Genomic DNA, 12,979 nt, shown 5'->3' with positions numbered 1-12,979 from the left:
TCAGTTCTAAGTACAACACCTGTGAGGGTATCACTCATCCAGTGGACTTTCAGTAAACATTAATGAATGATTGATGATGACTATGATATTCTTTATTTTTTTTCAATCAGGGAAGAATCTTACACTCTAGTATATAATTAAAGAATAATTTCTATCTGAGAAGACTCAATTATATAATTCAATTTTTGTGCAGAGAAAGCAACTATAACAAAAATACTACTAGCCAGCTAAGTCTGCAGGAAAAAAACCACAAAAGAACATCACAAGAACAAATGTTAGATTCCACGAAGAAAGGGACTGTGACTGAGTCTCCAGCACCTAACACAGAGTTTGACAGAGTAAATACTCATTATGTATCTACTGAATGAATAAATCTCACTTTGGCCACCACTGTGGGAATTCAGAAAGACAAAAGTGGACATCTCCACTACCCTGAATACCTCAGAGTTATTTTGTAAGAAAACGACGCCAACGGCAGGAGTCTTTGTATACAAAGTACAACAGTGCAGGTTTCATCTTGAGACATATGTCCAGATCATGTGGACCCTGTTACAAAATTCCTTTGAACTGGATTTTTAAATAATAAAACCGTAATATTAATAGCCTTTAAATGGCATAGGTACTTGCCATTTATTTTAGAAGTTATATTAAGTCTTTCTGACTTTAGAAAAGCATTCTTTAATTTTCTTCCTAAAAAATCGTTAGGGAACACAACACAGTATTTAGAGACTACTGTCTTTTTCCAGTTCATGAGCTGTTCCATATGGTATTCATGATAGTTTTTTGCATGAATGACATGAGTTTTGAAATCCTGTAATAAAAGTGCTTTGTAAATGTCAGCAGCTATTGGTCTTAAAAATGGTAAGTTAGGCAGAGGTGGTATCCTATTTTAACATGTTTCAGAAACTACTAATAAAAGGAATATTCAGCTTTTCAGTTAAATAGCTAAATATATTGTATGCAGATGCTAGGGGCAGATTTTTTACGGTACCTACATTGATGCCGTAAGAGGAAAATCTTGCTAAATTGCTAAAACACTTACCTTCCAATTTATCTTCTCTCACTACTGCAACCTTGTGGCACTGTAAGGAAATAACACTTCATTAGTGTTTAAAGCAGTAATACAACTTGCAATTTTAAAGTTTATTTGCTGGTAATTCAATTACACTTGGATGTGAAATTAGGAACATTCGGGTACCCCTAAAAATTCTGTGTACAGGGGCACCTGGGTGGCTCAGTCAGTTCAGCATCTGACTCTTGGTTTCAGCTCAGGTCATGATCTCAGGGTTGTGGGATCCAGCGGGGCATGCATTAGAATCTGCTTGTCCCTCTCCCTCCCCTTCTGCCCTCCCCCCAAAACAAACAAACAAACAAATAAATAAATAAATATGTATTTTTAAAAATCTGTGCACAGGGGCTCCTGGGTGGCTCAATCGGTTAAGCGTCTGCCTTCAGCTCAGTTCATGATCCCGAAGTCCCAGGATCGAGCCCCATGTTGGGCTCCCTGCTCAGCGGGGAGTCTGCTTCTCCCTCTCCTTCTACTCCTCCCTCACTCATGCATGTGTGTGTGTGCGCGCGTGCACATGCGCTCTCTAACAAATAAATAAAATCTTAAAAAAAAATCTGTGTACAGTTTAATAAAGTCAGACTTATTTTTAACTTGTTTACTTTAAAATTTCTCCATCTGCGTAAGAAAAGCGATAGAATATACATATCAATACAATTAAAAACCAAACAAAAGGCAGCCCCCAGCTCACAGTGCTGTCAGCCCACAGAAGGGGGTGAGTGTGCAGCAAGGCCAAAGCCCCACTATCTGTGGGGCCCAGGCCCACTGAACGCAGTGATCATGGTGGCACTGAGCTCAGGCAAGGTGTGTCATAGCACATCACCAATACTTCGAGCTGAAGCACCTCTCCAGCAGGGACCCAGTCTGAAATAGGCTTGGGGCACAGAAGTTGACGTGTTAGCCAAGACTTTCACTGAACAAGGGAAGCTCATTTCGGACAATGTCATGACTCTGCTTGGCCCTTCATGAGCTGAAAAATCTCACCCAATATAGCTGGCTATTGCGTAGGTTTCCAAGGCACTTTCACAGGCAGAAGCCCTGGACAGTTTATCAGATAGAGTGCTTAATCTGAACATGCCCTTCAAGGTCATGAAGCAACATCCACTTGCTAAAAATTCATCCACCTCAGCACCAAGTCTACAACATCAAATTCGACTCTCCCAAAACTACGGGCCTTGGTGACCTGACTGGAAAGGCTCTCATCCAGTGTGAGAGTAACAGATGAGAGATGGTTCTCAAGCGATTGAAGGCTTACAAAGCCCAAACAGAGCTGGTCCTGGAATATTACCTACCAGACAAAAAGAAACATTCTCCAGAATAGAAACCGACAAGATCTGGCCCTATGTGTATGCCTTCCTACAAACAAAAATTCAACAAATAAACCAGAAAATATCGGTTACTTCACGAGGAAAACTGCATTTACCTAGTAAAATGAACAGAAGCTCCTCATCCATGCATTTAGAAGCTCCTGGTCCTAAGACTGGCATCTATGAATTCTTTGAAAATTATATTAGTTTCATTTCTACTGATTCTATCTGGAAATTAAGGATGTGCCAAATGAGTCAGATACGAAGATTCATCTTTTGAAATCATCTAGTGTGTTTTATTCAGTTATCTTCTATGGGGGTGTAACTGAAAAACATCAGAAATGTCTAAACTTCAAAAAAAATATTTTATAATATTTAATAATTAAAATTGGTAGTGACCTAACATTTGTTCAGAAGAGTAAGTGGTTGATACATTTTCCTTATTTTCTGGAAAAGAAACAAAAAAACTCCATGTCATTTGGGGAAAGTATCTCATCAGAGGCTTTTTGCATAGACTGACACCAAAAAAGACATCTTTAGCACTGTGGTATATGGCTCTGTGAGACACTAGGTCTATAAAATTCCAGGAAAAAAACCAACTGGATTTAGAGATTAGTTGCAGGATGCAAATTCACTGCTGCCTTTACCTAAGACACTTATTTTTTTCTTTCTTTTCTTTTTTTTTTTGAGAGACAGCTCAAGTGAGCAAGTGAGCGAGCAGAGGGGCGGGGCAGGGAAGAAAGTCCCCAAGCAGACTCCCTGCTGAGCACAGAGCCCAAATCAGGGCTCAACCTCACAAACCATGAGATCACAACCTGAACTGAAATTGAGAGTCAGACACCTAACTGACTGAGCCATCCAGCGCCCCTACACTAAGACATTTATAAATTAGCCATATATGCTGAATTTATTTTGTTAAACTTACCTGTTTACTCAGAATTTTCAATTTGTTATAAAAATGTATTAATTAGCACATAGGAAAATTTATTTTTTAGGAAAAAAAAGAAAAAAAGGAAAAAAAGATTTTTCTTTTGAGAATACACATGCTCTGAGGGACATGACTTATGTTAGAAATTGACGTAAGTTCTTGCAAAAATACCCGAGTCGAATTTTCAGCAGAAAATGTAATTAAAGTCTTATGTTTTCAGATGTTATTCAGTTTAGAAATGTGTGCTTTAGGATCTACTTGTTAGTTTTGCTTTTTAATCAAAATGTAAGATCTGCCTTGATGAGTAACAAATTAAAGTACAAAAAAAAAGAATAAAAGAAAGCCCATGACACTAGCAAAGCAAGCATACTTTATCATCAGGAAATAGAAACAGATCAGGTATGCTTGGGGAAAATTCCCTTGATATATATAACAATTATAATTAGCTAAAAAATAATTAAAAGGATTTACATGACAGGTTAAAAAAGACCAAGAAATAACTGAGTTTGCTGAATGAGTTCTTTATTCCTAATCAAAGAAGTTAACACCTGCTTGTGTTCACTGTCATAGTTACATCCACTGTTATCTGGCAGGAAAAACCTTTACCAGCGAGTATAATCTGAATAGCCATATTAAAATGAAAATGCTTTGATTCCTTAGTGGGGCAACAAAGATGCCTGCTGACGTCCTGTGGCCTGGTAGGAAGAATGGGGCAATATGAGAGCTGGAGGAGAAACACGACTCTTCCGTGGCATATTTACTCTTACTTTACTTGGTGCTAAATCAAATGAAACAAGTCCTTGTACACGCTGTTATTAACTGCCTTTGAAAATTTAGCCCATTTTATTCTGGGCACTTAAAATATGAATGCCAGAGAGTAGTTCTTATGTATTTGGGGGGGGGGGCGGGAAGGACTTATTTTCCTTTCTTTTGATTTTTAAAAATTCGATGTTGGTCTTTCAAAATGAACCAAGGCTTTTAAGAAGGATTATAGTAAACATTTCATTCTTTACAAAATTTTCTATAAATGTTTATTACATGCTTTCTAAAAATGTTGTGAACTACTAAACTTATTATCACTAGGTTATCTGGCATACATTAGTATTAATGTATTAGAATAAAACTAAATTTTAGAACTGTGAAAACAAACACAAAAAGCAAACACAGCATCTCAAATAGTGTGAGTAAAAGAGAACTTCTTAGTAAGTGATATAATAAGAATTAATGTATAATCATATGGAACCAAATAAAAACTGGATCTGTCTCTCACAGATTTGGAATACACTCTAAATCAAGCAAAGATTTAAATATAAAGAATGAAACCATATATATATCATAAGAAAATATGGGTGAATTCTTCTATAAATGGATAAATGTAAACTGATATAATCTGAGAATAAGGAAAGTTTCCTAACTATAAACAGTAAGAATTAATTTAAATAATACACAAAAACTAGCAAATATACAACTTTTGAATGACAAAAATAAACTTAAAGCACAAAGTACAAAGACAAATGATAAAATGGAAAAAATACCTGCAATTCATATCACCAAGAGTTAATATATAGCTTCTAAAATAGAGAAAGACACTCCTTTAGAAAAATAGGCAAAAGGTATGGACAGCGCACAGAAAAAGAAATGCAACTGACCCTGAAACAGATGACAACATGCATTGTGTAGAGAAGGGGACTCTCACACATTACTGGTGGGAATAAAAAATGGAGAGAGATTTGGCAATTACCCAATGCAGTACATACACATCTTAGGAATCCTCGGAAATGTAACTCTAAAAGTGGCAAAAATATACAAAACACATATTTACTATAACACTATCTGTAATGGCCAAATACTGTAAATGACTCAAAAAACTATCAAAAAGGGACTGCTGAAAAAGCTAAAGTAGATCAATGTAGGATCAGGTGGCTGTAATAAGGAATGAGGAATATTTCCTGTAACTGCTATGGAGTGATGTTCAGGATCTACAGTTAAGTAAAAGAACAAAGTGTAAAATAGGGTATATAGTATGAAAACTTTTATCTAAGAAAAGGGGTAATATGAATATATATTTGAATATATGAAAAATGTATACAACAAAAATGGAAGGAGAAGCAGAATCTATTAAAGTAGCTACCCTGTAAGGGAAAGTGGGGAACCTAAAAATTGAAAGTAGGAAAAGATTTGAATTTAACTACATACTGAGCTGGTGGCTTAACCACAGAGAGGAGTTATTGCAAGTAACTAAAACACAGGCTGATTGTGCATCCCTAGTAAGATATATCCTACAGACAAAAGGAACTGCAAAGAAATCTTAATGTTTCCAGTAAACATATTATTAGTAAAAATAGTAGTTCTGCTTTTCTAAATCTGGTATGTCTGGCTAAAGCAAATACATATTTATGAATAATGTTAGGAACTACCAAAATTTACAACATAAGAGAAAAAGCAGTATAAAATCAAGCAAGTTAAAAAAAAAAAAAAAAAGGCAGCGGCGCCTGGGTGGTTCAGTCATTAAGTGGCTGCCTTTGGCTCAGGTCATGATCCCAGGGTCCTGCGATCAAGCCCCACATAAGGCTCCCTGCTCCACGGGAAGCCTGTTCTCCCTCTCCCACTCCCCCTGCTTGTGTTCCCTCTCTCGCTGTGTTTCTCTCTGTCAAATAAATAAAATATTAAAAAAAAAAAGCATAGCTGTAAATTTAAACTGGGAATATTAGTATGGTTTCATAATGCATTTTCTCTTTAAAAAAAAACAAAAGTCATTCCAAAAAAATGTCATATTCTGTAAAACCATACAATAAAAATTACAGAGTTAATGAGAAAAGGAGCAGTAGAAATTAACCACTCAAACTTACGCAACTTTCTAAGGAAGGCCCTAAAAACAAAAACTGGTAACTTCAGAAAATCAGGACCGCCCAGACAGCTCAGTGTGGCTAAATGTTGCCTCAGGGGATACTGAAAATGCATAAAAATGACACAGTCGAAATGCCAACTTGCTGATGCTGAACAACATAGACCAGGGTAGAGCACTGATTCAGTGGGTTCCTTTTAAGATGGACACAGGAGTAAGTTCAGCATCCACAAACTCAGAGCCTGGTTGGGGTAAGCCCTCTGAGCTTTACAGCAGTTAAAGAAAAAAAATGAAAATATGGCTATTTAATGAGAGAAAGTTGTTCTTTATAGAAAAATTCCAGTCAATTCAGAAAAAATGACAGAACATTACCATTTTGTAACTCCTAGTGAATTAATAATCTAGGCAGCAATAAAATCAATCTCGGCTAAGATCATTAGATGAACAACTAATGGGGAACTTCATTAAGCATGGATTAGGTTGTCAACCTTCAAAACCACAAAAAGAGAATTAACAAAACATTCCCTTGAAATTTTCAAATAATTCTCTGGAAGATTCTCTGGGTTGAGATTAGAAGGAGGTTTTTGTTTTTTGTTTTTAACATTTTGTACAATAACGACTGGAAAAATATTTATATTTTTAAAAATCCATCAAAGCCAGTGTCCTTTTTCTTTCTAAAAACACTTAAAACTTGGGGTGCCTGGGTGGCTCAGTCAGTTAAGCGTCTGCCTTTGGCTCGGGTCATGATCTCAGGGTCCTGGGATCAAGCCCCACCGTCGGGCTCCCTGCTCAGCGGAGTCTGCTTCTGCCTGCCACTCTGCCTGCTCATGCTCTCTCTCTCTCTCTCCCTCTCTCCTCCTGTCAAATAAATAAAAATCTTAAAAAATAAATAAATAAAAACACTTAAAACTTTAAAAAGAAATTAGAAGGAACAAGAATAAAATCTGACATTATGCTTAATCATCTGACTTTCCTTAGGAGGGCTTTCTTTAAGGAAGAAAGCATAGGTAAGCAACCACACTTGATCTGTAATTCCACAGGGTTCCGCAAAGCTGCCCTGCAAGGCTGTTTGGAGGGTGAGTACAAAGCTCCAAAAGTCTCACAACCACTTCAACCACAGCAACTCTACTCTTAATATATTTTATATATTAGGATTTTAAGATTTCATTTGAAAAACCATTCTGCTGCTTAAAAAGGCAGGATTTAAATGCCCACTTAAATTGAGAAATAGAATGCCTTCTTTAAGCAAGCCACAGCATAGAAGTTCTTTAACTGATTATGAGTTACACATCATTTTGAAAGATTGGTTTCAAAAAAATACATTGAGGAACACAATTTAAATGCACTTTCAGGGATTCATCCCCAAGCTCCTTGAACCCTGAAGACCACCTGAAGATTTGAAATTAAGAACTTTTGTCCTGTGGGTTAGAATAAAAATCTACAATTCTACCTTAAAACATAAATTCTTAACCTTGGATGCTGTTCCAGAAGATCTGTGAACACTCAAAATTTTATGAATATGTCAACATACATATTTTTTTTCAGATTCTCAAAGGAATCAGTGATCAAAAAAGAAAACCACTGCTTTAAAGGAATACAATGATTCCCAGATAAAGAACGGACATGACTGGAATGGCTAAAATTAACAAGTCAGGAAATGACAGATGTTGGTGGGGATGCAGAGAAAGGGGAACCCTCCTATACTGTTGGTGAGAATGCAAGCTAGTGCAGCCACTCTGGAAAACAGTATGGAGGTTCTTCAAAAAGTTGAAAATAGAGCTACCATACGATCCAGCAATTGCACTACTGGGTATTTACCACAAAGATACAAATGTAGGGATCCGAAGGGGTATGTGCACCCCAATGTTTATAGCAGCAATGTCCACAACAGCCAAACTATGGAAAGAGCCAAGATGTCCATCGATAGATGGACATGGATAAAGAAGATGTGGTATATATATACAATGGAATATTATGCAGCCATCAAAAAACCCAAAATCTTGCCATTTGCAATGACGTGGATGGAATTAGAGGGTATTAGGCTAAGCGAAATAAGTCAATCAGAGAAAGGCATGTATCATATGATCTCACTGATAAGAGGAATTCTTAATCTCAGGAAACAAACTGAGGGTTGCTAGAGTGGTCGGGGGTGGGAGGGATGGGGTGGCTGAGTGATAGACATTGGGGAGGGTATGTGCTATGGTGAGTGCTGTGAATTGTGCAAGACTGTTGAATCACAGATCTGTACCTCTGAAACAAATAATGCAATATATGTTAAGAAAAAAAAGAAAAAGAAGAAGATAGCAGGAGGGGAAGAATGAAGGGGGGGAAATTGGGAGGGGGAGATGAACCATGAGAGACAATGGACTCTGAAAAACAAACTACTAAGAGTTCTAGAGGGGAGGGGGGTGGGAGGATAGGTTAGCCTGGTGATGGGTATTAAAGAGGGCACGTTCTGCATGGAGCACTAGGTGTTATATGTAAACAATGAATCATGGAACACTACATCAAAAACTAATGATGTAATGTATGGTGATTAACATAACATAAAAAAAAAGAATGGACATGACTGGATTGGAGGCATTGACTAATTAAAGAAAGAGACAGAGGGGGTTAGTTAATCCTGGAAACAAAAGGAAAGAAGACGTTCAGATGCAAACTTGGGCAGTATCCATTCCAGAGCCATGAATGGGGAAAGGATTCTAGTGGCAGGTTTATTTCTGAGAGCAAATGAATTGGGTCTGCTTAATTTTGTGTTTCTGATATATAATGACATCTGATTCTGTCTACACTTGCAAATACCTTGATTATCATCTGGCTTGCCAAACAGCTTACCAATAAGGAAAGAAAATGCTGGTCATACAATATAAGGATCTGATCCCCATAGCAGTTGTTTCTCCTTGTAGATTACTAAATTGCCATTCCAATTTAAAATCTCACATGCTTGGGACTCTTGCTACAAGACAAATCCAATCAGTATTTTGATAAATTAGACTTTTCTGAATTTAGGACTCTAAGGGAAAGTCAAAGGGAAAGAGAAAAACATGTATTAGTGAATAACTGAGAAGGAAAGCTAATCCTTGGGCTAAGTTCTATGGGCCTGATTGTGGTGGTGGTGGGAGCAAAAGAGCCTTCAGCGTAGAGGTTTGGGGAAGTGAGAACAGAAGAGGTGTGCCTTACTTTTGGGAGGAAGCCAGAGAGGAGAAATTATCAAAGTTCCCAAGGATCAGTCCGGCACAGGGAAAGGAATGAGTTATCTCAGCAGAGACTCTGGTGCCCATCCAGGCATGGAAGTAATTGATCCCGGAGCCCCTAAGAGGGACATGAAAGTAGCTAAGAGAAAGTCAGGAGGCCTGAGAAAGCTTCGTGGTCAGGATGATGAAAACACAGCAGTGACCTGTGTTGACGGATGACCAGAGACCAGATGGGGCTATAAAAAGATACATGAGAATAAGGATGTTCCTGGCCTCTGCCTATGCACTGCATTAACTCAGCCCCCTGTCAACATCCTCATCCTTCAGCCACTCAGACATAAGCCTACCAAAATGAAAGCTCAAACTGAAATCAAGCTCAGTTAAAAAATAAATAAAATTGGACTTCCTGAACACCTGAGTTTGTGGTTTGACATCTGAACAGTCTGGAAATTAACCATCACTGTTCTCAATATACTTTCAAGAGGAAGAAAGAGGACTAACAGAGCAGTCTCCTAATGTCTTATTGCCTAAGAAAACTGCATAATCATGATATTGTCTCTGCATCACAGCTAAGATATTACCCAAACTTCGCAGAGTTTTAGGTTTAGTCTAAAAATCCAAAATAAACATCATCTTGAATTGTCTTTTAAAACTTCCATAATACTGAATCCTGTTTTTTTCCCATGTTATGTTATATAACACGGTTTATAGCTCAAACATATTTCAACTCATTATAAGATTCTGACAACTTACGGAATGTCCATTCTGAATGAGACTGCCAGACACTAAATAGGTGACATGCAGTTGGGCTCCCGAATTCTCCTTTCGCTTTCTTTCAACATAATCGTACAGCATCCTGTTCCAAACAAAAGGTACAAGTCATTATTTGTAAGAGTTTTTACCTCATCAACTCTTAATTCATGACTTAAAAGTTAGATATATTAAATCTGACAGTCTATCAGTTTTTTTTACGGGATATTTTGCTCCCATGGGCAGAAAGTTAAAAAAAAGACAGACTTTAGACAGGACATACAGGTTGGGGTCAACTTGTACTGAGTTGGCACAGTGACCAAACTGAAATAAATCTAATAATAAGCCAAGAGGGACTGAACCTGCTTTAAAACAGTGGCAATAACATACAATGGATACAACGAGTCAAGAAAAAGTTCAGTCACTATGTGATCCTGGATAAGTTAATTACGTTTTCTAGGCCTCTTAATCCTGAGGTATAAAACCAGGAGGCTGTATTGGATCAGTGATTCTCTTAACCTGGGATTCATATGGCCATTTATAATCCTCCACTCCCCAAAATGCAAGCAAAATGCACATGTGTTTTTTGCGGGGAGACAGTTCAGGGTTTTCAACAGATTCTCAGAGGGATTACTCTAAAACATTAAGAACCACTATGTAGATGATTATTAAGTGTTTAGTTCTGAAACTCCAATTTTGTGTTCACTCAGACTCAGTGCTGTTTCAGAACTGCAGAATGTAACAACTTACTCACATTGCCCAGTATTCGGAATATTCGTTAACCTGAAATTGCCACTCAATGTAGAAATAATGTTGCTTTTAGTAACATCCCTACATTCATTTTTACCCTTATGTTCCAGCAAGCATCAGAAGTTGGCTTCCTGTAACAACCTACAGTTTAAGGAAATAGTTTAACAAAAATAACAAAAGAGATGCTTCATCTGTGTCTTTTATGTCAAGAAACATTTACTGAGTCTCTGACATGTTATACTTCTGCCAAGGATAGCTAAAAACTCAAAACTTCCAAGGGAAACTCAACCTACACTGTTAACCACTCTTCTTGAGGTATCTGCTCTCTTAGCTTCCATGATCCCATGCCCCACTGAGTCTCCTGGGGAGACTGGGGCAGTCTCCAACTGCCTCTGCCCCATTTCCTGCACAGACTTGACTACCTCCTCCTTTTCCATACTGCTGGAGTTCTGTTGTCAGCTATCTTTTTAAATTTATAGAGTGACCAGTCATCTAGGTGTGCCTGGATCTGGGGGGTTTCCTGAGACGTGGACTTTTAGTGCTAAAACCAACAGTCCTGGGGCACCTGGGTGGCTCAGTTGGTTAAGCGACTGCCTTCGGCTCAGGTCATGATCCTGGAGTCCCAGGATCGAGTCCCGCATCAGGCTCCCCGCTCAGGGGGGAGTCTGCTTCTTCCTCTGAACCTCTCTCCTCTCGTGTTCTCTCTCTCTCAGATAAATAAATAAAATCTTTAAAAAACAAACAAAAAAACCCAACAGTCCTAGGCATACCAGGATGGTTGGTCACCTTACTACCTATTCTCCTTTTGGTTTCATTCATCCCCATGGTTTCATTTATTCCTGTCAACAACATCATTGGCTCAAACCACACGCACATGAAATCTGGGAGTCATTATCCTTCATTTCTCCCTATCCAGTGAGTTGGCAAATCTCATTACTTCTTCCTCCCAAGTAATTCTTGACTCCATGCCCCAAATCTCTTAACTGGACTGTTTCAATTTCAAGTGTCACTTCTGCCCCGCCCCTTTCCCATTCATTATCCACAAGGCCACCACCATGAAGTTTTAAAAATGTAAATCAAGTCATTTGGTCAACAAAATTTTACTTTATGTTTTATGTCTTGAGGATAGAGCAGTAAACAAAGGAGTCAAAATTCCTACCATTATAGAAAAGAGAAACAAACAATAAAGAAACAAATGAGTATATATATGTCAGACAGTAGTAAATCTATGGAAAGAAAAAAAGGTAAGGAGAATAGAAAGTACATGAGAAGTTTTGCTATTTTTTTTTTTTAAAGATGTTATTTATTTATTTGACAGAGAGAGACACAGTGAGAGAGGGAACACAAGCAGGGGGAGTGGGAGAGGGAGAAGCAGGCTTCCTGCAGAGCAGGGTGCCCGCTGCGGAACTCGATCTCAGGACCCTGGGATCATGACCTGAGCCGAAGGCAGACGCTCAACCGACTGAGCCACTCAGGCGCCCAAGTTTTGCTATTTTATATAAGGTGATTAGGGAAGGCTTCATGAGCAGAGCCCTGTAGGAAGTGAGGGAGCCACCAATGCGGATATCCTGGGGAAGAATGTTCCAGGCAGAGAGGACAGGAATGTAAAGGTTCTGAGGCAAAAATGTAAATAAGCAAGGTCCAAGGAACAGAAAAGAGACAAGTGCAGAGGAAGAAGAGTGGTAGGGGAGAGAGAGCCAAGTGCCAGATATGCAGGTCTTTATGGCTTCAAGCAAGGAAGTCTCTATGGACTTCAAACAAGGAAGTCATCAGAAGGTTTAGAACAGAAATAAGATGATCTCACCTTTTAGAAGGATTCCTACTGCAGTGTGGAGAATATACTGTTGAGGGGCATGAGAGGAAAGAGGGAGACTAGTTAGGAGCCTACTGCAGTAATCTGGGCTAGAGATGATGGTAGCTCAGACAAGGATGTTAACAACAGAGGTAGCAATTAGTGGATGAATTCTGGGTATATTTCAAAGGGAGAAACAACAGAATTTGCTGGTGGACTGATTTTGAGGTACGAGAGAAAGAGGAGTCAAGGACGATTGGACTAAGCAACTCAAAGAATGAAGTTGTCATTCACTGAGATGGAGAAAAGCAGGTGCTTGAGGAGAAATTAGGAGTTAGGTTTTGAGG

General features: G+C 38.3%; 1 protein-coding gene across 5 annotated transcripts in view; it reads right to left on the bottom strand.

The window, feature by feature from the left end:
- Window positions 1-12,979, bottom strand: part of POLD3 (DNA polymerase delta 3, accessory subunit) — a 103,361-nt gene that overhangs the window by 83,492 nt on the left and 6,890 nt on the right. For all 5 annotated transcript variants that reach the window (XR_004677451.1, XR_004677450.1, XR_004677452.1 and 2 more), the window contains exons 3-4: window positions 10,094-10,196; window positions 1,043-1,082 (exon numbers count right to left, since the gene is read on the bottom strand). Coding sequence is in view for 2 of the 5 variants with exons in the window: in XM_034995017.1 (XP_034850908.1) it covers window positions 1,043-1,082; window positions 10,094-10,196 (143 nt within the window). In the remaining 3 variants the exon portion in view is untranslated. The remainder of the gene's footprint in view (window positions 1-1,042; window positions 1,083-10,093; window positions 10,197-12,979) is intronic.

This window comes from Mirounga leonina, unplaced genomic scaffold, assembly GCF_011800145.1.
Source record: "Mirounga leonina isolate KUSES-001 unplaced genomic scaffold, KU_Mleo_1.0 Mir_92, whole genome shotgun sequence".
NCBI lineage: Eukaryota > Metazoa > Chordata > Mammalia > Carnivora > Phocidae > Mirounga > Mirounga leonina.
The sequence above is the reverse complement of the archived record's forward strand: the minus strand, read 5'-3'. Positions and strand labels throughout refer to the sequence as shown.